Source organism: Ictidomys tridecemlineatus, chromosome 10 (genome assembly GCF_052094955.1).
Source record: "Ictidomys tridecemlineatus isolate mIctTri1 chromosome 10, mIctTri1.hap1, whole genome shotgun sequence".
Lineage (NCBI taxonomy): Eukaryota > Metazoa > Chordata > Mammalia > Rodentia > Sciuridae > Ictidomys > Ictidomys tridecemlineatus.
In genome coordinates, this window is record NC_135486.1 from 98114121 (window position 1) to 98138812 (window position 24692).

The 24692-nt window shown below is 39.6% G+C and overlaps 1 protein-coding gene across 3 annotated transcripts; it reads left to right on the forward strand.

Moving 5' to 3' along the window:
* Positions 1-6650: 6650 nt before the first annotated feature.
* LOC101956552 (phytanoyl-CoA dioxygenase, peroxisomal) lies at positions 6651-24002 on the forward strand. 3 transcript variants are annotated; one of them, XM_078023521.1, is made up of 10 exons: positions 6651-6804; positions 9682-9740; positions 11865-11975; positions 13467-13635; positions 16415-16496; positions 17987-18168; positions 20757-20906; positions 21644-21778; positions 23110-23199; positions 23705-24002. In XM_078023521.1, exons 1-9 carry the CDS (start codon positions 6730-6732, stop codon positions 23149-23151), a joined length of 1005 nt encoding a protein of 334 aa, XP_077879647.1. In that variant the 5' UTR covers positions 6651-6729; the 3' UTR covers positions 23152-23199; positions 23705-24002. The 3 variants fall into 3 exon arrangements, with proteins under 3 accessions (XP_077879647.1, XP_077879646.1, XP_077879648.1); XM_078023520.1 differs by lacking the exon at positions 23110-23199; XM_078023522.1 differs by lacking the exons at positions 21644-21778; positions 23110-23199.
* The last annotated feature ends 690 nt before the right edge of the window (positions 24003-24692 follow it).

Consider the following 24692-nt stretch of genomic DNA (forward strand, 5'->3'; position numbering starts at 1 on the left):
TTTTGAAGTATTTGGGAGGAGGTACAGGAATTATTTTATTAAAGAGACTTGAGCATTCATGGATTTTGGTATCTAATGGGGGATCTTCAACTGTACATTAGTTTGTGAGGTTGTGCTGAATAAACACATCCCATATTTATTTAGTTACTCTATAAGTTAAAGTTTATGGGCACATTTAGAATAACAATAGAATAATCAATAAACAATAGAATAATTGAACAACAATGCCAAAGTTTATAATTCTAAGGTATAAAACAATTCCATTTTCCCTTTCTCATTTTTTTTTCACCAGACCCCAGTTGAATAGTCTGTATAGCACCTGCTGTAAAGGAGGAATTAGAGGCCCAGAGATTGGTCTAAGTTACAGAGCTAGATTTCAGTCAAGCCTATTCAGAAATCATTTTTTCCACCATACCCTGCTGTTTGCTCAAAAAGAAACAACACATAAGGTAATCTAAATTGTTTTATTAATAATGGTGCAGGGTGTGTTGTGGCATATCTGTAATCATAGCTTGGTTGAGGCAGGAGGATTGCAAGTGAGGCCAGCCTCAGCAACTTAGCAAGAAACCAAAAGTACAAAATAAAAAGGGCTAGAATGTAGACTAGTGGAGAGTGCCTCTGGGTTCCATCTATACCAGGAGGGAAAAAAAAAAGATAAAACCCAAGTAAACCAGTAGCAAAGTTCACCACATTTACTACTATGGTCTTATTAGAGTTGCACCCTCAAAGTGGTTCAAACAAGTAAAGATAAACAGAGAGAAGGACAGTGAAGTGTTGTGACTTTGCATCATCCCACACCCCCAAGTGTGATCAGAGCGGTTGAGTGTTGGGAATCCATTGGCTCCATTCAGTTAGCTCTGTTTTTCAATGTTGGCAAGAGAATTCTTTGGATTCCAAAATTGTTTTATTTACTAATAGATATAATTATCATAGCATTTTCCCCCCATTTAACCATTTGTAGAGGCTAGAATTCTCTTGTCTTTGTTGGGAAAAGGCCAATATGTGTTTCATACATTCATTCTGTTTGGTATTGTTTTTAGGATATTTGTATTTTTCAAGCTCAGCTTGTGAAAAGAGAAAGAATTAATCTTTGAAACAGCCCTTAATTATAGTTATTTTAAAGGAAATCAGAAAAAAACAAGGAATCCTAGGAAAAAAGTTTTCTGACAGGAATGACATATTTTTTCCTATTGTTTTCAAAATCGAGAAACATTGGGCACTTCATCATATGAAGTTAATTTTGCAGTGTTTTAAAGGATGTAAAAACAGTAAAAATGAAATATTACTCTTTTTTGGAAAACTGATTTGGGTTATTAACTAATAAACATGGCATATGATTTAAGTATGTTCAGTCAGTTCCTTTCATTGAATTGGCTCTTTATCTTGGCAGAAATGAATTCTTTGAAATTGAGTGTGCACTGAGATGAGCATCCCTCTCCTAGGCTATCCTCTATTTCCTGATATCTTATCATTGGAGATTTCCAATCTAGTACCATGCAGGCATAGTGCATTCACATTTGGTGAACGGCTTACAAAGGACATCCCATGATCAAAATAAAAATTGGTCCTCCTTCTGGCTACCCTCCTTCAAAAACAAAATATCTTCTCCAATCTTTTCCTTTGTTTCTAAGGAATTCTAAGGACATCTTCACTTATATTTCTTTTTAAGCAGGGCAACTGAAAACCTTCAGCATTTATGAATGAAACTAATGCTGTTTTGAGGATTAGAATCATTTTAAGGTACTTTAGCTTAAATGAGGAGTGAGCCTGAACTGGGATTTATTTCAACATAGCACTGCATTTCTATTCCAGTGGAGGGCAGCAAGGAGCCCTGGTCCTTATTTTGTGGCTTCATTAAGGAAGAATCAGCCAGTTCCTTTCTTGTCCTTCTCCTCAGCACATCCAAGTGTTTCCATGGGTGTTAGTTTATTGAGGGGAGTCATCCATTTAATCTTAGCCCCAGCTGGAAAGGAGCAAAGGCAAGAGAACCATTAAGAGGGCCTAGGGAAACTGGTGCTAGAATGATATGAACTAAATGTAAATAAGGAAAGCCAGGGCAGACAGCATGCAGAGAGCCCTGCTTTCATCCAGAACCTGTTTCAAACTACTTCCAACCTGGATTTGCTTCCCCTGCTTGGGCCTCCCAAGTTTCTGTGATTAAAGGTATACACCCCTGTGACCCTCTGTTCCTGATTAGAAAAACCAAACTTCAGGTTGGGGTTGTGACTCAGTGGCAGAGCACTTGCCTAGCATGTGTGAAGCACTCAGTCTGAGTCTCAGCACCACATATAAATAAATTAAATAAAGGTCCATAGACAACTTAAAAAAAGAAAGAAAAAACAAACTTCACCAAGGAAAATGACACAATTTTGAGTCTCCAGGTGCATGTGTGAGTGAAAGCCAACTCTTCTGTCAGGAACATGCATTTCTCATCTCATCTGTGTCCCTTCTCTCCATTAGTTCACATAGTAATTTGCAGGCACCCAGTCTGTAGTGGGAGGGGAATGACAGCAGGATGACTAGGGCTGCTTTTCACCCATGTGCACTCTCCTTGTGAAGGGTGGGAGCAAACCTCTGCTGGAACATGAAGAGATGGGACAGGAAAAGAAGGCTGGCTACTCAGTGGAAGGGGATCTGTTTGAGAATGGGTTAATTTCACCTGACAGTCATCTGAAAGTTTATGATCAAAGCAAAACAATAATTTTTTCTAAGAATTTTGGGACTCAGAGTTGAGGAAAGCCAGAGACCTTTGCTTACATAATTGTTCTTGGAGTTCCCCCTCTTTACTCTTATATTCTTTTTAATATATAATATTGAGATAAAAATATCATTGCAATAAAATTACCCATCTTACAGTTTTGTTTGTGTGTTTTTCCTCATGGGATATTGAACCAATACTTATCACTTACAAACATCCTCCACCTTTTGCATTCTTTATTTTGAGACATGCTCTCACTAAATTGCCCAGGCTGACCTGGAACTTGCTGTCCTCCCGCCTCTGCCTCTGTCTCTCCAGTCACTGGGTGTTAAAGCATGTACTCCCAAGCCTGGCCATCTTGGCCATTTTTAAGTGAGTAGAGCAGTGACATTAAGTACATTCACACTGCTGTGCAGCCCTCGTCACCATCCATTGATAGAACTCTTTTGAACTTACTAAACTGACACATCATCCCCAGTCAATGCTAATTCTCCTTTCCCATTTCCCCTAGTCAGGTCACCACATTCTACCTCCTGACTGTATGAATTTGGTTACTTTAGGGACACTCAGATACAAAGTATTTGTCTTTTTCTGACAGGTTATTTCACTCAGCACCATGTCCTAGGTTCTTTCATACTGTGGCGTGTGTCAGAACGTCCATCCTTTATAAAACTGAATAATATTCAATGGTATGTCTATATGGCCCTCTGCTCAGTGACTTCTCCATCGTGGTTTGCTTTTCTCCTTTCAGTGATGGTGAACAGTGCTGCTGTGAACATGGATGTTCACATATCTCTTTGAGAACCTGCTTTCCATTCTTGTAGTATCTTTTGGCTGTTAATTTCAGAGGCAAATTACTGGATCTAATGGAAGTTCTTCCCCTCACCACCCAGGGGCAGTAGGGTGGCAGAATTGAACTCAGGGACACTTAATCACTGGTCCTTTCTCTGTATTTCATTTAGAGAGAGGGTCTCACTAAGTTGCTGAGAGCCTCACTAAATTTCTGAGGCTGGCTTATATCTCATGAGCTACTGGGATTACAGGCATGGGTCAAGGCATCCTTTTCATATGGGATTTCTATTTTTAATTTGTGAGGATCCCCAGCCTGTTTTATCTAGTGTCTGCAACATTTCATATTCCCACCTATTGGTGAAGCAGGCTTCCAGAGTCTCCATATCTTTGCAGCCAGTGGTGACTCTCTATTTGTTTATAGTAGCCTTTTACCCATCCCCCACCACATTGGGGCCTCAACCAAAGTTGTAGCCCTTCCTAGATAAAATCTCTAACTATGAGGGACATTTGCAGACCCTCCCTGGCTTTAATTCTTCTAAATTTTGGGACAAGGTCTTACTTAAATTGCCCAGTTTAGCCTTGAACTTGTGATGCCCCTGCCTCAGCCTCCCAGGGAGCCTGGATTACAGGGGAGTGCCATGCCCAGCATTAGCCTTCTTGCTGGGTGAGATGGTGTGGGTTTGATACAATTGGCCAAAATAACATCCTAATCCCTGACTTCCACAGACAATGGAAAGGTGACCTTGACTTCAAAATGACTTGGTGATGGTATGTGTTTGGGGCACAGTTAGATTTAAGCCTGGAGGTTTGGATAGGCCTAGGACTGACCAAGTGGTATGAGTGGGAGACAATCCATTATAAATCTGCCTTCCATGGCCATAAGAGCCACAGGTGACACAAAGCAGGCAAGGTTTTGTTTCTCTAAGGGGAATGCCTTGTAAACAAAGCTTGGGACAATCACCTTACCTCCCCAAAGGGCAGATGATCCTCCATGTGGTTGCTCTGGATGGGAACGTTTCCATGGAGAAGTGAAAGGATGTTGCATTCTGTCTCTGCCACTTAGCCAATTAACTTCTCTGAGCCTGTTTCTTCCTCTATGAATGGGATAGATGCTAGGATGATTGTAGGGAATCTTGTAACATAGATGAATACATATGCTAAATAGATTAATAGAGAGGAGAAAACCTCATTTACAGAAGAATATTTGCATGGTCCGTGTTCCTTTCAGGAAAAAAGTATATATTCTCAGTGGCTGGAGATGCTGTTGGTAGATAGCCTTCAGGTGTGGCCTTGGCTTCGAAGCTGCCCTTCTGGCTATGAGTGGCATAGTTTCTGCAAATATCATTGTATTTGATGACCTATGCACAAGAAAGCAGGAGCTAAAACTCTAAACCTTGGTCCTTGTGTTCCAACAACAACAACAACAACAAAACAAAAAAAAACCTTAAAGTTCAGGCAGCAAAAAGAAACAAGGGAACTTTACTATGTGAAAGTGAGGCTTTGACTATGTAAAAGAAAGAGAGGCTTAAGCAGAGAGCACTCTCAAGAGCAGAGAATGTCAAAGAAGATAATGCTGTATCCACATTTATTCCTATTTGATGTTTACCAGGAGAACTGGGGACCTTCTGTACTCTTTGCCAATCAGGTGCTCAAATCTTGCTTCATATGGTGCGGTACAAGTTTTGACCTTCAGTTTTGGTTGTTGAGGGCCATCCTATTTAGGTGGGCTTCATCTACAAGTTAATACCATCTTTCTTTTTTTGGTGCTCAGGACTGAACTCAGGGGCCCTCAGCCACTAAGCCACATCTCCAGCCCTTTTTTGTGTTTTAATTAGAGACAGGGCCTCACAGAGTTGCTTAGTGCATCGCCATTGCTGAGGCTTGCTTTGAACTCACTATTCTCCTGTCTCAACCTCTGAGCCTCTGGGATTACAGATGAGCGCCACTGTACTGGGCTTGCTTTCCCTTTTCTTAAGGATGAAATATCTACAGAAAATATTTAGAATTTTTCTGCAAAGGAGGTTTTCTCCTCTCCTCCATGTATTTATTCATCTATTTACATAATTTATTGACTTAATTCATTCATTTTGCCCTGTTTTTGTATTTGTAAGGACTCAGGGTTATATATTTTACGCTTGGGATCACAACATACTTTTAATTTTTTTTTATATTTTCTGGTGCAAGGGATTCCACTCAGGGCCAGGAGCATGCTAGGCAGGTGCCTACCCATTGAGCTACATTCCCAGCTCCCTCCCTTCTTTTGTGTGAACCTTTTTTTGTCTAACTTTAGATTATTTTCTATGTGCATTCCAGACCTGAAGTTTGGAGCTTCAGCTCACCACTCTCCTGTAACACTGGTTTCTTCTGTGAGCAGGACTTTAGACTCTGGGACACAGTTGAAGAATGTCATGGGAAAGGCATAAAGAACCCAAAGGTGAAGGACAAAAGGTAGGCCATTTTACAGTGGCTGATGTTCCCTCTAAACAAACAGATAATACCTTATAAGCTGATGGTCACCATGTACTATGGCACTGACACCAAATTACATAAAGACTCCATTAAAGACATGATAGCAAGTTTACAAGGAACAACATTCTGGAAGTAACTCCATGCTAAAGAACCAATGAGAAAATGATGGGAAGGAGAGAGCAGATGCAATGCCAATCATCTGCAGGTCTTACAACAAGATGTTACAAAGGGATCTTACAAAAGAACTTTAAAAAAAAAAGTTCTGTAAAAAAAAAGAAAAAAAAATCAAATTTTGCTAGACTGTATCACCATTTCCTGGGAGTCATTTATTTAATACATTTTAAAAAGGGGGTGGGGGAGTCGGAACCAGCCAAACTAATATTTTGGGCTGCATTCGCACTAAATTAAATCTCTTCGGAACTGCAGGATCGATTTTTAAAGATAATCCTTTGGATTTTACTGGTTCAGCAGTGGAGAGAAGAGTCCCAAGGAGGCTTGGTTGTTGATGGACTGAAGCTATGAAGTTAAGAGCATTGCTCTGGTCATCCAGGGAGGGTCCCTGTGGATTAGAAATAGCGCGCAGGAGAAGAAGGACCCAGGTGCCAGGGGACCCAGCTGACCCTGGGGCCCTGGGAGTCTCTCCCCGGGACCCGGGAGGCGGAGCCCAGGAGTCGCGTGGGCTGCTGCGACTTCCCTCTCTTGCCAGGAGGCGGGGCAGCCCTGAAAAGAAGTGCAGCCCAGGCCCCGCAGGTGAGTGTCCTCCCGCCGCCATGGAGCAGCAGCGCGCTTCAGCTCGCCTGCGGATTGTGCTGGGGCACCTCGGCGACCCTTCAGCTGGGGCCTTGGTATCCTTTGGGCTGGTCTGGGCTCGGTCCAGATGGAGCACAGCAGCCTAGTCTTTAGGGGTGGCCAGGACCTAGGTGGTGGCCTCCAGGGCGCAGGAGGGACATTTCGCTTGCACTTTTGGGTCCTCTGCGCTGCTATCCCTGCAAAGGTTATATCTCAAACAGGCGCCCGGGAGCGAGGTGGAGGCTGGATCTCCATGTTCTGGTGACCCCCACCCCCTCAAAGGCTTCTTTCCCTGCGATTGGGTACAGGACCATCCTGGTTTCCCTGGCAGCTATTGGTTCCATCCACCTTTCTTGTCTTTCCTAGGGCTGGAGGTGGGTCCCAAAAGAGGCCTTGCCATAGTCAGCTGCCTTGTCAATTTCTGCACTGAGTGTGCACCACGACTGCCAGGGAATGTCTGGAGACCAAGAAATGCCCCAGGACAATCACACTGTAAACAGAAGCATAGAGCTGACTGGAAGGGGCTTAGAGGACAGGTCACTAGAATCCCCTCTAGAGAGGACACAAGTCCTCTGAGGGTGTGGGAGCTGGACACACTGGTGCTGCTCTGGACCATCATCTGGAGGTGAAACCCTCTCTCAGCCTGTGCTTCTGGTTGCTCCCCTTGCTAGTGGAGCTCTGTGCTCTGTGGCAGCCTCTGGGGACCTGGGTACTCTGGCAGAGTCTGCACTGGTGTCTGGAAAAGGACTTAGAATCCAGCGCCTGGGTTGTCCTTGAGTCTTCAGAAGTGAATGCCAGCCAAGGTGTGTGTGCCAGGCTTGTAGAGGAGGAACAACCCAGAAATGTGGTAGTGTGAATAGGATCCACAATTCAAATCGGTTTCTTGAACTGCTTTTGCCTGCTCAGTTTAAGCCTTCTCATTCAGAGAGTGCTTTGGGAAGCTCTGTAGGAACTGCCTGGAGTTTTTCTTTAGGCCAGTAGCCTCTCTTCTGCTTTTTGTTAACATCCTGACATCTCTCCTAAGGTTGAGTCTAATAGCTGTGTCTTGGACTTTCAGTGTTGCTCTTCCCAGTGGGTTTCCAAGCAGCAACATGGAAGAACATTGCCAGTTTAAACTTTGTCCATAGGATGGTAAAGTGGTAAAGAGACTCCAGGAGAGGATGTCAGCTCATTTTACAGTGGTAGAACAGTGAGAAACAGAGAATAGAAGAGATTAAAAATTTGAACTATTTAACTATACCAGTGTTTGTCATAGTGTGGTCCATAGACCAGTGGCATCTGGGTCCCCTGGGAATTTGTCAGAAGAACTTGTTAGAAGAGGACCTCGCTGTGCAGGTGTAGCTCAGTGGGTTTAATTCAGTGGTAGAGGGCTTGCCTGGTACTGCAGGGCCCTGATTTTCATCCCAGAAGTGGTGGGGAATGCAAATTCTAATGCTCAATTCAGCTCACACTGCAGAATCAGAATCTACAGGTGTGGCCCTGAACTAAATTGTGGGAGACCAACCTCACATGTGACTGAGTCACAAGAACAGAAACCTGGCACTAAATGCTGAGAGCTGTGATACACTGGGACTGGATATATTTAGGTGTATAATTGGGATTTCTTGGTTCAGCTTCTCATTGCTTTGTTTTTCATCTCTGTCATTCTGGGGATGGAATCCAAGGTGTGGTGCATGTTAGGCAAGTGTTCTACCACTAAGCTAAATCCCATCCCTCTTAATATTTTTTAATTGGATTTTCTGACCCTGCTATTTCTGAGCTTAGAGATTAGTTTTTTGATGGTTTTTTCCATATCAGCACTGTTGAGTTTTGCTTTCTGTGATGAAATATTTCATACCTGGATTGTATAATATAGTAGCCCCAGCCACATGTGGCTCTTGAGCTGTTGAAATAGGTCAAATTAGGATGAGTACAGGTAAGGAACAGCGTTTTGGCATTCAATTAATTTCAGCTTAAATAGCCAGAAGTGCCTGGTGGCTTTGATCTTGGACAACACTGGCCAAGATTTATAATGAATATTTCCTTTAGTCTTAGACTTCTTAAAGATTCCTGACAGTTTTTCACCAGCTTTCATTGTTTCTTAGAATGGTAGATTATGGAAAAGGACTAATCATTTTTGAAGTATAAAATGTCAAGTTTTCTTTTTTAACATGAAGTCAAGTAAAGATGGGAAATTAAATCCATGTAAGTCATTATTCCACCATTGACAAATCTTAAACTTGCTGGTGTTTTCCTTTCCTATGCATAGTATTAAAACCCAGCAATATTTGTGCATGCATTGTTTTCACCTAACCTTAGCTTATAAACATTTCCATATTATTAAAATTTCCCCAAGAACCAAATGCAAAGAAAACATGCTACAGGAATTCAGGAGAGGCAACAAGACCATTAATCTAGGGTCTGAGATCTGAGTGTCTTGGCAATGACAATTTGCTGAGAGTCATTTACTGAGGCAGGGTGTTAACCCCTCTGCCTCTGAGAGAGCAGACAGGAGCTCATAATTCTGACTCTTGGCTTGCATTCTTCCTGAATTATGACACTGACATCACATTTGATTGAGGTGTCACATAAGAAATGATAACCTGTTCATGAGAAGTGACACTCTGAAAGGAACTCTTAAGTAAAGAAACAATGAGAAAATAATAGAAATAATGAGATACTGTGTCAATAATCTCTAGTTACAGTTTGGAAAAGAGATTTTAGGAAAAGAATTTTTAGTTCTTACACATATTTAAAATTAGACTAGACTGTGGGATATAAATGAAAGGACTTAAAGCACCAGTGTGTACTTGTCAGGGTGATGTGGGAAACCTGAGCATCTGGTGTCTGTTTAGGGAACTCCTTTCCTGAGAGAACCACTCCAGAGCAGGCAGTTGTTTCTAGACAAGGTTGACTCCCAAATTTCACTTTATTTGCCTTAATTCACATGCTAGGCAGCTACTCATACTTCAGGGCCTATTGCCCCTGCCAGTTTCCATCCTCAGCAATTCCAGTAAGTAGATGTCATTTTAAGTGGTAACTCTACTATGTATGTAAATGCTTTTCTAGTGGTAATTTAGATCTGATATAAAATATGTATTGCCTGTTTGAATTCATTATACAAATGCTTTGTTTGTAGGATTTGTTCTAATTAATTAGACTTGTGGATGCTTTTGAAGATCTTGTCTTTAATTTCTCTATATTTTTTCTAAACTTCAAAAAAAAGGAAAAATACCAGAAAATATATAATCTGAGTTTTGGAAATACTAACATGGGGGCTGGGTATATAGCCCAGTTGGTAGAGTGCTTGCCTCGCATGCACAAGGCCCCAGGTTCAATCCCCAGCACACACACACACACACACACACACACACACACACACAAAGTAAGTATGTTTTATTACAACTAAATTAGCTTATCCTTTGGTTAAATTAATATATTAGCTAGAATTTTTTTTTTTCATTATATTTTTTTTCTCTTTGTCTCTTTTTTTAGATTTCACTAAATTGGTATTGAACTCCTTGGCTTTAGCAATGTTTCTGTTTCAGCTTCTTGAGTTGCTGAAATTACAAACATAGGTTTATTACTTTTTTTTTTAATTGATGGGGATTGAACCCAAAGGGTAGTTCAACATTGCATTCCCAGTACTTTTTTTTTTTTTTTTTTTTAATCTTGAGACAAGATCTGGCTAAGTTCCTTAGGGCCTCACTAAGTTGCTGAGGTTAACCTGGAACATGCAACTCTGCCTCAGCCTCCTGAGTCCTGGGATTATAAACGTTTACAAGTTTTATTCTTATGTCACCTTAGGGGAAAACTTGACCTACATAAATATTGTTACAGCCACAATTTCAGTTTTATGAGAGGTGTTGGGTGATTTTATTTGCTGATATCTTTTTTAATATTGTGATTTCTCTTTGTTCTTGTTGTTCTAATTAGTTATACATGACAGTAAAATGCATTTTGACAGATCATACATAAATGGAGTATAACTTCTCATTCATGTGGTTGTACATGTTGTAGAGTTACACAGGTCATGTAATCATATTACACATAGGGTAATAATGTCTGATTCATTTTTCTGTGATTCCTACCCTCATGCCTCTTCCCCTCCCTGCACCCCCCTCTGTCTAGTCTAAAATACCTCTATTCTTCCCCCTCTCCCTTATTGTGAATTAGCATCCACATATCAGAGAAAACATTTATTCTTGGTTCTTTGGGATTGGCTTATTTTGCTTAGCATAGTAATCTTCAGTTCCATCCTTTTACTGGAAAATGCCACAATTTCCTTCTTCTTATAGGTTGAGTAATATTCTGTTGTGTGTATATACCACAGTTTCTTTATCTATTCATCTGTTGAAGAGAAGGTTGGTTCCATAGTTTAGCTATTGTGAATCCGGCTGCTGTAAACATTAATGTGGCTGCATCACTGTAGTATGCTGATTTTAAGTGCTTTGGGTATAAACCTAGGATTGGGTTGACTAGGTCAAATGGTGGTTTCATTCCAAGTTTTCTGAGGAATCTCCATACTGTTTTCCATAGTAGTTGCACCTATTTACAGTTCCACCTCATTTGCTGATATGTTGTATATTTATTTGGATTTTGTTATTTTGATTATTTCTGAGAATGTATTGATTGAATTGAAAACATGAAATTTCTTGAATTAATTTTCCAACTGAAAACTATGTACATGCACCCAGCAGAAATTTAAAAATCAGAGAAAAGGAGGGAATTCAAAAAATCACCCATAATTGCATTATTGAAAGGCAATCACTGTTAAAAAATCTTTTTGTATTTCTCAGCAGTCTTCTTTGCACAAGTAGTGTCATATTTATATCATTGTAATCATATTTTATTATAATTTCCATTTTCCACACATTCATTTCCTTCAGTTTTAATGCCTGAGTCATTTTCCACTGAGTGGGTATAATGTGATGAATTAATATTTGTCCCATTACTGTACATTTTGTGACCACTGTTAATGTTTTGGACCTGAAGTTTTTCAAACATTTAAGATCATGTTCTTAAAGATCTACAATTAGAAGTATTGGATATAGGATATCTCATTTCTTGGATTCTTGATACATAATGGTAGGTAGTAATTAAGTTTGGACTTATTTAGTGCCTTTTTGTCCTGTAGGTATACTTTGGAAAATAATGTGCTAAGCCTGGAACAGAGAAAATTTTATGAAGAAAATGGATTTCTTGTTATTAAAAATCTAGTATCTGATGCTGATATTGAACGCTTTAGGTAAAGTAAAACCCTTGGTTATTTTACAAAATGTGTATTATGGCAATTATGTCAATTGCAGGAAAATGGATGAAACTGGACAACATCATTTTAACATCAATAGGCCGACTCATAGTCAAGGGTCATTGTGTTCACTCACGTGGAAACTAGAGAGATGAAAGGGGTAAAAAGAGGTCTCATGAAAATAGAAGGGAGATCAATTTAGTACATCAACAGGTTCTGTGGGAGGTAGAAGAGGAGAGAGAAAGGAGAGATGACCCAAGAATACTATGTGCAGATATGAATATACCACAATGATATAATTATTAGGTGTAATTATAATGTATGAATAAAAATTGATATACTATGCAGTATATGTATGTAATGGGAATACAAGTTAGATTAGCCTCTGCAAGTTCATGTATTTTTGAGTGATGTGGTTTGTTGGGATGTGTTTAGGAGCATGCCAGACTTTCTGTCCTTAATCTCAGTTCTACCTCTTAATATGGTGTGTCCCACACAGGTGGCATGTCCCACACAGTCACCTTAATTTTCCATACTTGTGTTTACTCCTCTATAAAATGTCCATAATAATAGTACTGATCTCCTAGCATTATTGATAGGACAAAAAAGGTAAAATATGTGGAGAGTACCATGAAAAGGGCTTTGCATCAGGTAGTTGTTACAGGAGTATTTGCTACTACAGGCCAAGCATCCTTAAGATGAAAATTCAATATCCAAATCATTGAGCACCAAGATGATGTCACAAGAGGAAAATTCTGCACTTGACCCCATGTGATGGTCTTGGTCACAACACACTCACACTAAAACTATTGTATAAAATTACCTTCAAGCTATGTATATATGGCCTATAGAAAACATAAATTCTGTGATGAGCCATGGGTCCCATCTTTAGGGTATCTCATTATTATTTTATCATCATCATCATCATCATCATCATCATCTTCATTATCATTATTTTCAGTCCTGGGGATTGAACCCAGGGGAGCTTTACCACAGAAGTCCTTCCCAGACCTTTATATATATATATATTTTTGAAAGAGAGACTTGCTTAATTGATTAGGCTGGTTTCACACTTATATCATGCAGCCTCCTGTCCTGAGTCTCTATGATTAGAGGCCTGAGCCACCACAATCAGCTCATTATGTATAAGCCAATATAACAAAATCAAGAAAAAAAATCTGAAATACTTCAAAGTATTTCAGATAAGGGATACTTAGCCTATATTATTACAATGTAATTATGAAACAATTTTCCCCCTGGTGTGTTAAGCCAAGCAATATTTTCATCCTGGTTCTGCATTCCAGCTAGGAGGCCACAATTTCTGAGTTGGCCATTTTCTATTCCACAACATCAAAATTATTCTACTAGGCCTGAGGGCTGATGAAATAGAGAGAAACTACTCCTGTACCTGCCAATCTTTGCACAGGTCCAGGCCAACCAGGGGCTTGGAACATTGGTCATGACATTGTTTGTAATTTAATTTTCTAGGGTTGAATTTGAAAAAATCTGCAAAAAGGAGTCGAAACCAGCAGGACTAGTGGTCGTGAAAGATGTGTCCCTTGCAAAATCAGGATACATTCCAAGTGAGAAAACAATCGTGAAGGTTCAGTATTTCCATGATGATAAGGAGCTCTTCAGATACTGCACTCTCCCAGAGGTTAGAGACTGATCTTGTTTTGGTTTCTCCTTCATAGCCAGCCTGCATGTCTTCCCCAGACCTGGTGATTGTACTGAATTTAACCCTTTTCCACACATGGTGCTAGAGTGGTGTTCTCAGATGGAGGGAATTTTGTCTTCTAGTGGATACTGTCAATGTCTTAAGACTTTCCTTATTTCCAGGATTTTCTGGTAGTTACAACAGTGGGGGAGTATGCAATAGTGGCTTCTAGTGGGTAGTGGCCACAGATGCTGGCAATAGGGCCCAAGATCCTATGATGCACAAAAGAACTCTCTCCCCAAGAATGATCCCAACCAAGATACCAATAGCACCAAGACTGAGAAACACCACCATGGATTGTGTTAATTATCTTTTGTTAAGAAAAACAGGAATTAAACAGCAAGGGCTCCATTAAAAGAAAATATCAGCAGGTGTGAAACTAGTGTAAAGCTATTCATTCATTCATTCTTCTATTGTTTTATGAAGCTTGTCATTTGAGTTATGAATTTGCTTTTATTTATTTATTTATTTTATTTAATCTTTTTAGTTATATATGACAATAGAATGTACTTTGACATATCATACATATATGGAGTTTAATTTCCCATTCTCGTGTTTATATATGATGTAGAGTTACACTGGTTGCGTATACATATATGAACATAGGAAAGTTCTGTCCAGTTCATTCTATTGTTTTCCTATTCCCATCTCCTTCTTTTCCCACATTCCTCTTTGTCTCAATTCAGGGTAGCTACACTCTTTCTCTCCCCGTCTATTGTGAGTCAGCATCAGCATATCATAAAGAACATGAATTTGCTTTTAAAGTTAAATTATGTTTTATGTTACCTTGTTTATATATAGTGCTAAGGAGTAAACTCTGTGGCACTTTATTACTGAACTACATCCTCAGTCTATTTATTGTTTGATTTGAGATATCAGTCATCCTGTGGTTGAGGCTGACTTTGAACTCATGATTTTCTTGCCTCAGCCTCCTGAGCAATGGGGATAACAGGCATACATCACTATGGCTGGCTTAAATTCATTTTTAAAAATTATCTTTCTTTGAGAGTAATTCATATTTCATGGATGGAGTTGGGGAATATCATGCTAAGCAAAGTAAGCCCATCCCAAAAAACCAAGGGCTGTATGCTCTCTCTGATAAGTGGATGCTGATCCATAATGGGGGGGGGAGGCATGGGAAGAACATAGGAACTTTGGGAAATGGGAAGGAGTATGGGGACAGGAAAGTTGGTGGAATAAGAGGGACATCATTACCCTAGGTACATGTATAACCATACATATGGTACAACTCTACATCGGGTACAACAAGAGAAATGAAAAGTTGTTCTCTATTTGTGTATGATGAATCAAAATGCATTCTGCTGTCATATGTACCTAATTAGAATAAATACGTAAACAAAATAGAGTAATTCGTATTTCAAGAGAATTTAAGTAATTCGTATTTCAAGTAGATCAGGAGAGTACAACATGAGAAGAAGTCTCTCTACCCAGCCTCACTTGCTGTGAGCTCTTTGTACATTCTTCAGGAATTAGCTCCTGCATCCTCAAGTTTGTTCATACACTCCCACCTTTGAGCATCATGGTTTCCTAACCATTTGTTTAAAATGATTTGAATGAGACATTCTATATAGCACTTATTAAAACCATCACCAAATGCCGTCAGAGTGTTTGACTCCTGAAGGCAGACTTTGTTGGGAGTTGCACGGGCTCCAAAGACTAATTTCCCCATTCTCCAAGATTCTGCTGTCCAATGGTGAGCCTTGGTGGCTCACATGATCCTGCCATCTAATGGTGAGTCCTGCTGGCTCACTTGATCCTTACCCACCAATCAGATTAGCCCTGCTGGCTCACATGATCCTTACCCACCAATCAAAAAGCACCCATGCCAACTGTCAAACCCTTCAACCACTAAACTGTCATAACTGTTAAATCACCCCGGACTCTATAAATATGCATAGCTGTTTTTCAATAAATGGGCATTTTCTCCAAAGGCAAGCCTTGATCGATTTTTTCAGACTGCACAGGTAAATCACCTGTGATGGACTGTTCAGCCCATGGAGAGAAGGCCCAGGGGAAATGATCCCCAACCATCAGTGAGTCAACCTCCAGTGCCGTGATGGGATTGAAGTTGTTAAGTGCTCACAGAACTTGAAGCCAAGGCAACTCTTGGTGGATGAAGTACTACCATCCTTGACTTTCAGATGTTCTGTTTTTCTTTCTCCTGAGACTCAAACTCCATGGGGACAGAGACCTCCTTTTCTAGTTCACTTTTAAGCCCCCTACTGGCCAATACTCTGACTGGTTCATGAACCTTTGGGAAGAATTGTTGAGGGAGTGGCCACATATTTTGAAAGTGGTCCTCTGACAGCCCCAAGTCATGATGGACCCTTCTTATGCAGAGTCTCCCAGGAGGAGGCAGACACTGCCTTCTCCCTGGGCCACCCTCTGTAGCTTTGGTTAGCAGAAGAGCTGATCCTGGGCTTCCTAGTTGATACCTCCTAGAAACCCTTATCTTTTTTGTAGGGCAAAAGAGGAAGGTTACACTTCAAGCTTGCTCAAAAAGTTCCCATTGAATGCTGTGTATTGGAGATCTGGAATGATTTCTAATTCCAAGTTTTCCATTTTTTTTGTCAACAGTGTTGTGAAATACCAATTAATGTTTAAACTGTTGCCATTTTGTTTCTTGTGTGGACATTTTATGCCTCTTTTCTGCATTTCTGATTTCCAATGAGTTTGTTTTTCCTTCTCCTTTTCTCAGATTCTGAAGTATGTGGAGTGCTTCACTGGACCCAATATTATGGCTATGCATGCAATGCTGATTAACAAACCTCCAGATACTGGTAAAGGGCTCTTATTTGTTAAACAGAGGGAAGACAAAAAGATAGTTTAATTAACACAGGTAAATGTGATATTCTAGAATCATTCATGTGTGTAACTGTCAAACTTTGGATTGAGTGAATGTGAGTGCTGCTAAGTCTTATTATAGCTCATGTTATATCAACGTTAAAGTAAAAGTGATTTCAGATGTTGCTTTTAGGGTTATTGTAACTCTTCCAATGAATGGTTCTCTGAAATGACAGTTTAAGAAATGTGACTGTTCTTATATCATAGACTCCTTCTATTCAACATCCCTAATCTTCACCAGCCATTCTTAGCCTGTTGGATTCTGCATTCCTGATCTGAAGACATCATTATTATTTACAGGACGAAAGCTGTGACTATAAGTCACACTCAAGTCCTTTTGGTGCCTTTTGCTTGCCAAAACCCTGATTCTAAATTCTCACAGTGACACTGATTCTGCAAGTAGATCCAAGGTGTCTGCCTTTTAATACCCATTTCCAGAGATTTTACTGCAGGTGGCTCTTGGACTACACCAAGAGATCCTTTTACAACACAGCAGAAATCAGCCATGAGAAGGTTTTATCCCTGTGTACTTTTTCTTCCTTCTGACAGCTGGGAGAGGTTTAAGTGATAGGATGTCTTCCTCTATGATGTCCTTCCTTTTGAGGGGAGGTGGTCTGGAAACCAAGTGCCTAGAACAAAGCTGGGAAAATGTCCATGTGGTTATTGTTTCTGACTGGACCTTGACTGGACACAGGATGACTATTGCTCTGTGAAGTAAGACCTCTAAGGAAACTGTTTATGGCATCAGCCACATAGAAGGGGACCTCAGCTGGGCTCTGTATTGCACTTTGTAATCCTAGCACTTGGGAGGCTGAAGCAGGAGAAGCTCAGATCCAAAGCCAGCTTTAGCAACTTATCAGGGCTCTAACTAACTTAGCAAGATCCTGTTTCTAAATAAAAAATAAAAATGGCTGGGGATGTGGCTCAGTATTTAAGCACCCCTGGGTTCAATCCCCCATAGTCATTGAGACTATTCTTATGAAACTGAAACTCAGACCCCTGCCACAAAAATACAAAAAAACAAAAACCTGAAGGAAAACAAAATAAAGAAACTTCAAACATAATTGTAACAGTCTGTTTAATTTAATTAGTGCAGCATTTTTAACAAAATAATTACTGCATGCCACCTCTGTGCCAAATATATAGAGTGATAAAGGAATAAAGCAAAATAGAGATGATGGTGTATATGCAGATCTCTAAAAAAGAGGGTAAGCACCCAGGAACCAGAAACTCAGAAGAAATGTATAGATTCCGAGCACCATCTTGACTGCTATTTTAGTGTGGAACTTGTCCCTTCAGACATATTTTTCACAGTGTTTGATGTGGTTATTTATTTTTTTTCAGGAGAAGGTCAATGTGTTGTTTATTCAGGCAAAGAATAATAAGTATGAGGCTTGAATTTCGTTTGACAGCAGTCTCATTTCAGGCAAGAAGACTTCCCGGCACCCCATGCACCAGGATCTGCACTATTTCCCCTTCCGGCCCAGCAATCTCATTGTTTGTGCTTGGACCGCCATGGAGCACATTGACCGGAACAATGGCTGTCTGGCTGTCCTCCCAGGCACCCACAAACTTCCCCTGAAGCCACATGACTACCCCCAGTGGGAGGTAGGTCTGTCTTACCACTGAGTCTGCATCAGAATCTCTTTCCCTGTTGTAATTCATGTCAAAGAGTTGGAAAAGAGACTGTTTTCCTTTCTCAGCAAATCATTGTCCTGAAATTTGCAATTGGGATCAGGAGAAGTTCAAGGACTTCAGATCAAATATTCATTATATTTGTTCTTTCATCATATGTGTGCAGGCCAGCCAGTATGGACACTTGAGTAGGAGCTGCCTAGGATCTGAGATGGCGAGGCCTAATGGCAGAGGTCAGGCATCAACCCTTCAACTCTGGTGTTTGTGAAGTGCTCATTGACTGAAGACGCTTAGAGTAGAGGAAGGGAGGGAGGGATTGTCTCCTTGCCCCTGTGAGTACCAGCAGAGGCTCAGGGGTGGAGGTGGAGATTGAGCTGAGCCTTGAAGGACAAGGTAGAATTTCCTACCCCAGAAATTCTCTATAGAGGCATCAAGTCAAGGGCAAGTATGAACCTGGCTTAGGAGGAGGAAAGATGGAAGATGCTCACATTCCAGATAGGCTGGGTGCTAGTGGCACATTTTGGGACTTAGAAGGGAAGAAGAGCCTAAAAATGTACATTAGGATCTGATTAAGATGGATTTTAACAGTGAGTCTCCAGGTTATATGTGGAGAATGGGGTGCTTTATTTTTAGGAAGCTGGAAGAACTTTCATTTTGTAACTAAAGTGTTTTTCAGCAATAAGTCTCAATTAAGAAATGTACACATTTTGAGTATATAATTTGATGATATTACCATACACATCTGGTCCCACAATCAAAAGAATCCATTGATACCCTCCCCAAGCAAACACTGAGTTACTTTCCAATCCTGTTGTTTACTTTGGATTTTATAAAATGTTATATAAGTATAATCCTATGGCATACATCTTTTGGGGGTATGTGGCTTCTGTTGCTCAGCATAGTTATTTTGAAGTTCACCAAAGCTGACATGTCTCTCAATAGCTTGTTCTTTGTTCCTTTCCATTGCTGAGTAGTATTCTGTTGCATGACTGAACCTTAGTTTGTATATGCATTCAAATGTTGATGCTGGGGAGCTATTAAGGTGCCTCTGCACCCGTGAATGATGAGATCCAATTCATTCTTCAAAAACGTGTTCTCACTGTTTGAGGTCTAGAAGCCTACAGGTAGAGAGGAGATTCTCAGGATTTACTGTGCAAGATCAGAAGAACCTGAAATCCCTGATGAATCACTGGCAGAATCTGCTTTGAAGTGGAAGGGCAGGCTGATGGCCTCAGAGAATCGCAGCAGCCATTTGGTGCTGCTTGTTTGTTCTTCCAGCGTTATTTTATTTCAACTTTTTAGTTGTAAATGGACACAATATCTTTATTATATTTGCTTATTTTTTTTTATGTGTTGCTGAGTATCGTACCCAGTGCATCGCACCTATGAGAAAAGGGCTCTACCACTGAGCTACAACCCCAGCCCTGTTCTTCCAACTTTAATCCCATCCAAGCCACCATCCTATTAGACAATATTGCTTAGGAAGCATTACTTGTCGAATGAGAGTCTCCACCTCCCTTGCCATCCCACAGATCAATCATCCCTAGACACACCATCATCCACCAAAAGCCCCTTTATTTTTGGCATGTCTTAATCCAATGAAACTGACAATGTATCCATTATACTGGGTCAAAGTTATGATGTTCTGCAGTAGGATGATGGTCATTTCACAAAAGAATACTTTTAGCATAAGAAATGGGACACTTCTGCCCAGATGCTTAAAGGCTCATCATCTGTAGTCACTTCTCACTTTAATTTCTTTAATAAGGATATAATACATTTTCTTGAGTTAAGACTCCCTTTGAAATAGTTATCAATAAACAATATTTAAACTTACTATTCTCTTTGTACACTGAATATGACATAAGTCCTTTGAGCTCAGAAAAATTGAGCCTTTTCACCATTCTATTTTGGGGGAATAATTAGGCTAAGATAGTTTAAGTAATACAAGAATGATGTGAACAAAATTCTAGGTGAGGTGAATGTCAGGCTGGGTCAAGGATGTTAAGATTGAGGCTGGAAATGCCTAAGAGAAAAGTGTTCACCTGTGTTCATCACAAGAGGCAAAGCTGATCTCAATTACTTATAATTCAATGAGGAAGTGTAGGTAAAATTCAAAATTTTCATTTGATCAAAAAATGAGTGAATTAATTACTAACCTGTGACCTTAACTTTTTGCATTGCTGGGGTTCAAACTCAAAGCCTTGCACATTCTAGGCAATCCCTCCACCACTGAGCTACATCCTCATCTCTTTGTAAAAACTCTTTTTGAGACAGGATCTTGGTAAATTTACTTAAGCTGTCCTGACCTTGGGATGCCTGACTTCAGCCTTCCTAGTAGCTGGGATCACAGGTGTGCACCACTATACCCTAGGATCTGTGACTTTCAAAAACCAGACATATGACAGACTCATGCATGTTTTATAATTTTAGAATGTAACTTAGATAAGTTTTCCCCTTGGTAGATGTCAAAGTACCCTTGCTGTCCCTGTGGAGTCATGCACAAGTGTTCATTTTGGTGCTTCCTCCAGTGTAGACTGTGCCTGTCTTATGTGTTCCAGGGTAGAGTTAACACCATGTACCATGGGATCCAGGACTATGCCAAAGACCATGCCCGAGTGCACCTTGTGATGGAGAAGGGAGACACTGTCTTTTTTCATCCTTTGCTCATCCATGGATCTGGCTGGAACCAAACTCAAGGATTCAGGAAAGTATGCATTCACATTGCTCCAGTTTTGAAAGGTGAATGAGTTCAAAACAGAAATTATATATATAGTAATATGTAAAAGATTTATGACTTTTAACTAAACTGGATTTTATTTTCCAGTTTACATTCCAGAAAAGATATTTCCTTTTTTTTTTTTTTTTGTTCCTCTACTTAGTTAGAAGTCCTCAGGATCCTAAACCTGTTCCTCTTGAATCTTCGTCATATGTGGAATTGTTTTAGAGCAGTAGCTCACCTTGTAATGCACAGCTTCTGCTTTCTAAGGCAAAAACAAGGACTGAAATACTCACTTAATAACATTTAAGGTTAGGATTCTAGCTCACTTGGTGGAGTACTTGCCTAGCATGTGTGAGGCAGAGGGTTAGATCCTAGGCAGCACATAAAGTAAAATAAAGACATTATGCCTACCTATAACTAAAACATAAATTTAAAAAATATAAAGATTGGTTATTTAGGCAATTATGCCATTGTCTCATATATACCTTTCAAAAATATAATCATAGCTAGGTAAAAGTTTTTTATAGTTCCTTAATTAGCATTTAGCTAGGGGGCAGGAGGGAGAGGCTGACCTACAAGGTAGACAATTTGGATGCCAGGGACAGGGGCTTACAGGTTAGAAGTCAAATCTGTGTGTAATAATTACTTTCTGCAAGAAAAACTCCTTGCTTGGTTGTTGACATTTATGAGATGCCTTTCTCCATTAACAATGTTCACTCTGCACAGGCAATTACCTGCCATTTTGTCAGTGCTGATTGCTACTACATTGACGTGAAAGGCACCAGTCAAGAAAATATTGAGAAAGAAGTTGTAGAAATAGCAAGAAAATTTTATGGAGATGCAAATAGCACAGATTTGAAGGTAAACTTGCATGAAATGACCAAGTAAAAGTGTTTCAGTTTTTTTTTTCCTCAGATACTTCATTAATCCCTGATTTAATTTGAGGGTAGGATATGAATCCTTCTAGGACATTCAAACAAACATAAAGGTTTGGGATTTAATCAGATCTCCTTTCTTGATAAAAAACATTTCCATTAGAAAACCTGGTAAGACTCCAGAGTACAATTCTGGGATCAATATTCCTTTCAGTAAATTTGCATGTGGTGTTAATGAGAGGCATAATGTGCATAGAGCAGAGATGAAACACCACTAAGGGGGCAGTAGACAGTGTTTCAAGTGCTTTCCTAATTAATACACATCAAGTATTTGTTAAGTAGTAGATATTCAATGAAGCTGATAAGGAATAGACAAATTAGCAATCAAGGCAATTAAATAAACCTCTTCACTTTATAGAAAACACACATTTTAGTCTCTGAACCAATAAGCTATTCCTATTGTATTTCATTTGCATGAGATAATGAATAGCACAGGCATGTCCCTTCCCCGGAGAGACTGAGTGTGATGATAACTCTGGGTTATCCTGGATGCTGTAGGTCAACACATAGTGCCTTTGGGAACCATCATAACACCTTCTTAGGATGGAGAATCTTGCTTCTCCCTTTAGAACCTACAAATGTGTCTCTTTTCTTTGAAAATGCTCCATGATTGGGGATTCAATTAACTGAAATGTTGGAATATATTCAGGATATCTTAAAATATTGGAAGGAAATTGCATCTGTACTGAACACATACAGGTATTTTTTACTCATCCTTATTCTCTAAAAAATAGTGTATGTAATCTGGATATTGTTTTTATTATACCAGGTGCTATAACTAATCTAGAAGTAATTTGAAGAATATGGGAGGATGTACAGAGATTATTTTATTCAAGGGATAGAGCATCCATGGACTTTAGTATCTGATGTGGGTCCTGGACTGTACATCACATTTCAAGCTTCTGAAGGTTGTCCTGAATCAACACTACCCTGATTTATTTTAGGTACTTTATAAGTTAGAGTTTGTCAGGCACATTTAGAATAACAATAGAATAACAGAGTAGCAATGCCAAATTATATAATTCTAAGTTATAAAAACACTTTCATGTCCCTTTTCTCATTTTCTTCACCAGAACTCAGTGGTACTATACAGTCTATGTAAAGAGGAATTAGAGTCCCAGAGATTGGTCTAAGTAACAGAGCTAGATTTCAGAGGAAAGCTAATTCTGACATTATTCTTTCCACCATACCCTGCTGTTTGCTCAAGAATAAAAAAGAAATAATATCATCTTTGTTGCTTTATTAATAATGGTGCAGGGTGCGTTGTGGCACATGCCTGTATTCCCAGCTACTTCATAGCTTGGCTGAGGCAGGAGGACTGGGAATGAGACCAGCTTCAGCAACTTGGTAAGAACCTGAGAAAATAAAAAGGGCTCAGATGTAGATTAGTGGAGAGTGTCCCCTGGGTTCCATCTCTCATCTCTAGTAAAGCACAAGGGAAAAAAAAAAGGAGAAACCTAAGGAAACCGTTAACAATGGCACCACTTTCACAACTATGATCTCATCAGATATGCGCCCTCAAAGTAGTTCAGACAAGTAAAGTAAAGATAAGCAGAGAGAAGGGTAGTGAACTGCTGCGACTTAGCATCACATCTCCCAGATGCATCACTTGCAATCAACAAGGCTGACCGGTTGGGGATCCATCCATGCAGTTAGCACTGTTTTACATGTTGGCAAGAGAATTTTTTGGAGTTCCAGAACTTGCTTTATTTACTAATCAATATAATGATCATAGCCTTTTTTTCCTATTTGTTTTCCATTTAACCATTTCTAGAGGCTAGAAATCTCATTTCTTATGGGGTAGACCAATGGAAGTCTTCCATACACTCACTATGTTTGGTATTATTTCCAGGATTTTATGATGTCTCGAGCACAACTTGTGAAAGGAGAAAGAACCAACCTTTGAAACAGTCCTTAATTATAACTGCTTTAAAGGAAATTGAAGGAAACAAGAATTCTGAGGAAAATATTTTCATATTGGAACAGTGTAATCTATCCTAATACTTGTTACCAAAATCAAGAAAGGTATTGGGGGTTTCATTGCATAGAGTTGATTTTGTAGTGGAATGATGCTGTGTGAAATGCTAGTGTTTTTTAGAAAAACGGATTTGGGATGAAACCTAATAAAGATGATGTATGATTTAAGTGTATTCAATCAGTTCCTTGCACTGAATTAGCTCTTTGAAATTATACACACAGGTGCTATAACTAATTAGAAGTGATTTGAAGTAAATGGGAGGATGTACAGAGATTATTTTATTCTTTGATTATTTACTTATTTTTTGAAAAGCAGTGTGCACTCAGATGAGCAACTCTGTTCTAGTAAACACTTCCTAATTTCACTTCATGAAAGACTTCCAATCTAGGACCATGCATAGTATATTTACATTTGTTGAAGGGCTTACAAAGGACATCACATGATCCAAATAAGAATGGGTCTTCATTCCAGCTACCCTCCTTCAAAAACAAAATATCTTCTCCAATCTTTTCCTTTTTTTCTAAGGAATGTAGACAAGGACATCTTCCCTTAAGCTTCTCCCTAAGCAGGGCAACTGAAAGCCTTCAGCATTTATGAATGAAACCTAAGATGTTTTGAAGAAAAGACACATTTTAAGATAATTTAGCCTAAATGAGGAGTGAGCCTGGACTGGGATTTATTTCAACACAACACTCCATTTCTATTCCAGTGGAGGGCAGCAAGGAGCCCTGATCCTTATTTTGTGGCTTCATTAAGAAAGAATCAACCAGTTCCTTTCTTGTCATTCTGCTCAGCACACCCATATGTTTCCATGGATGTTAGTTTATTGAGGGGGGCACTCATTTAATCTTAACCCCAGCAG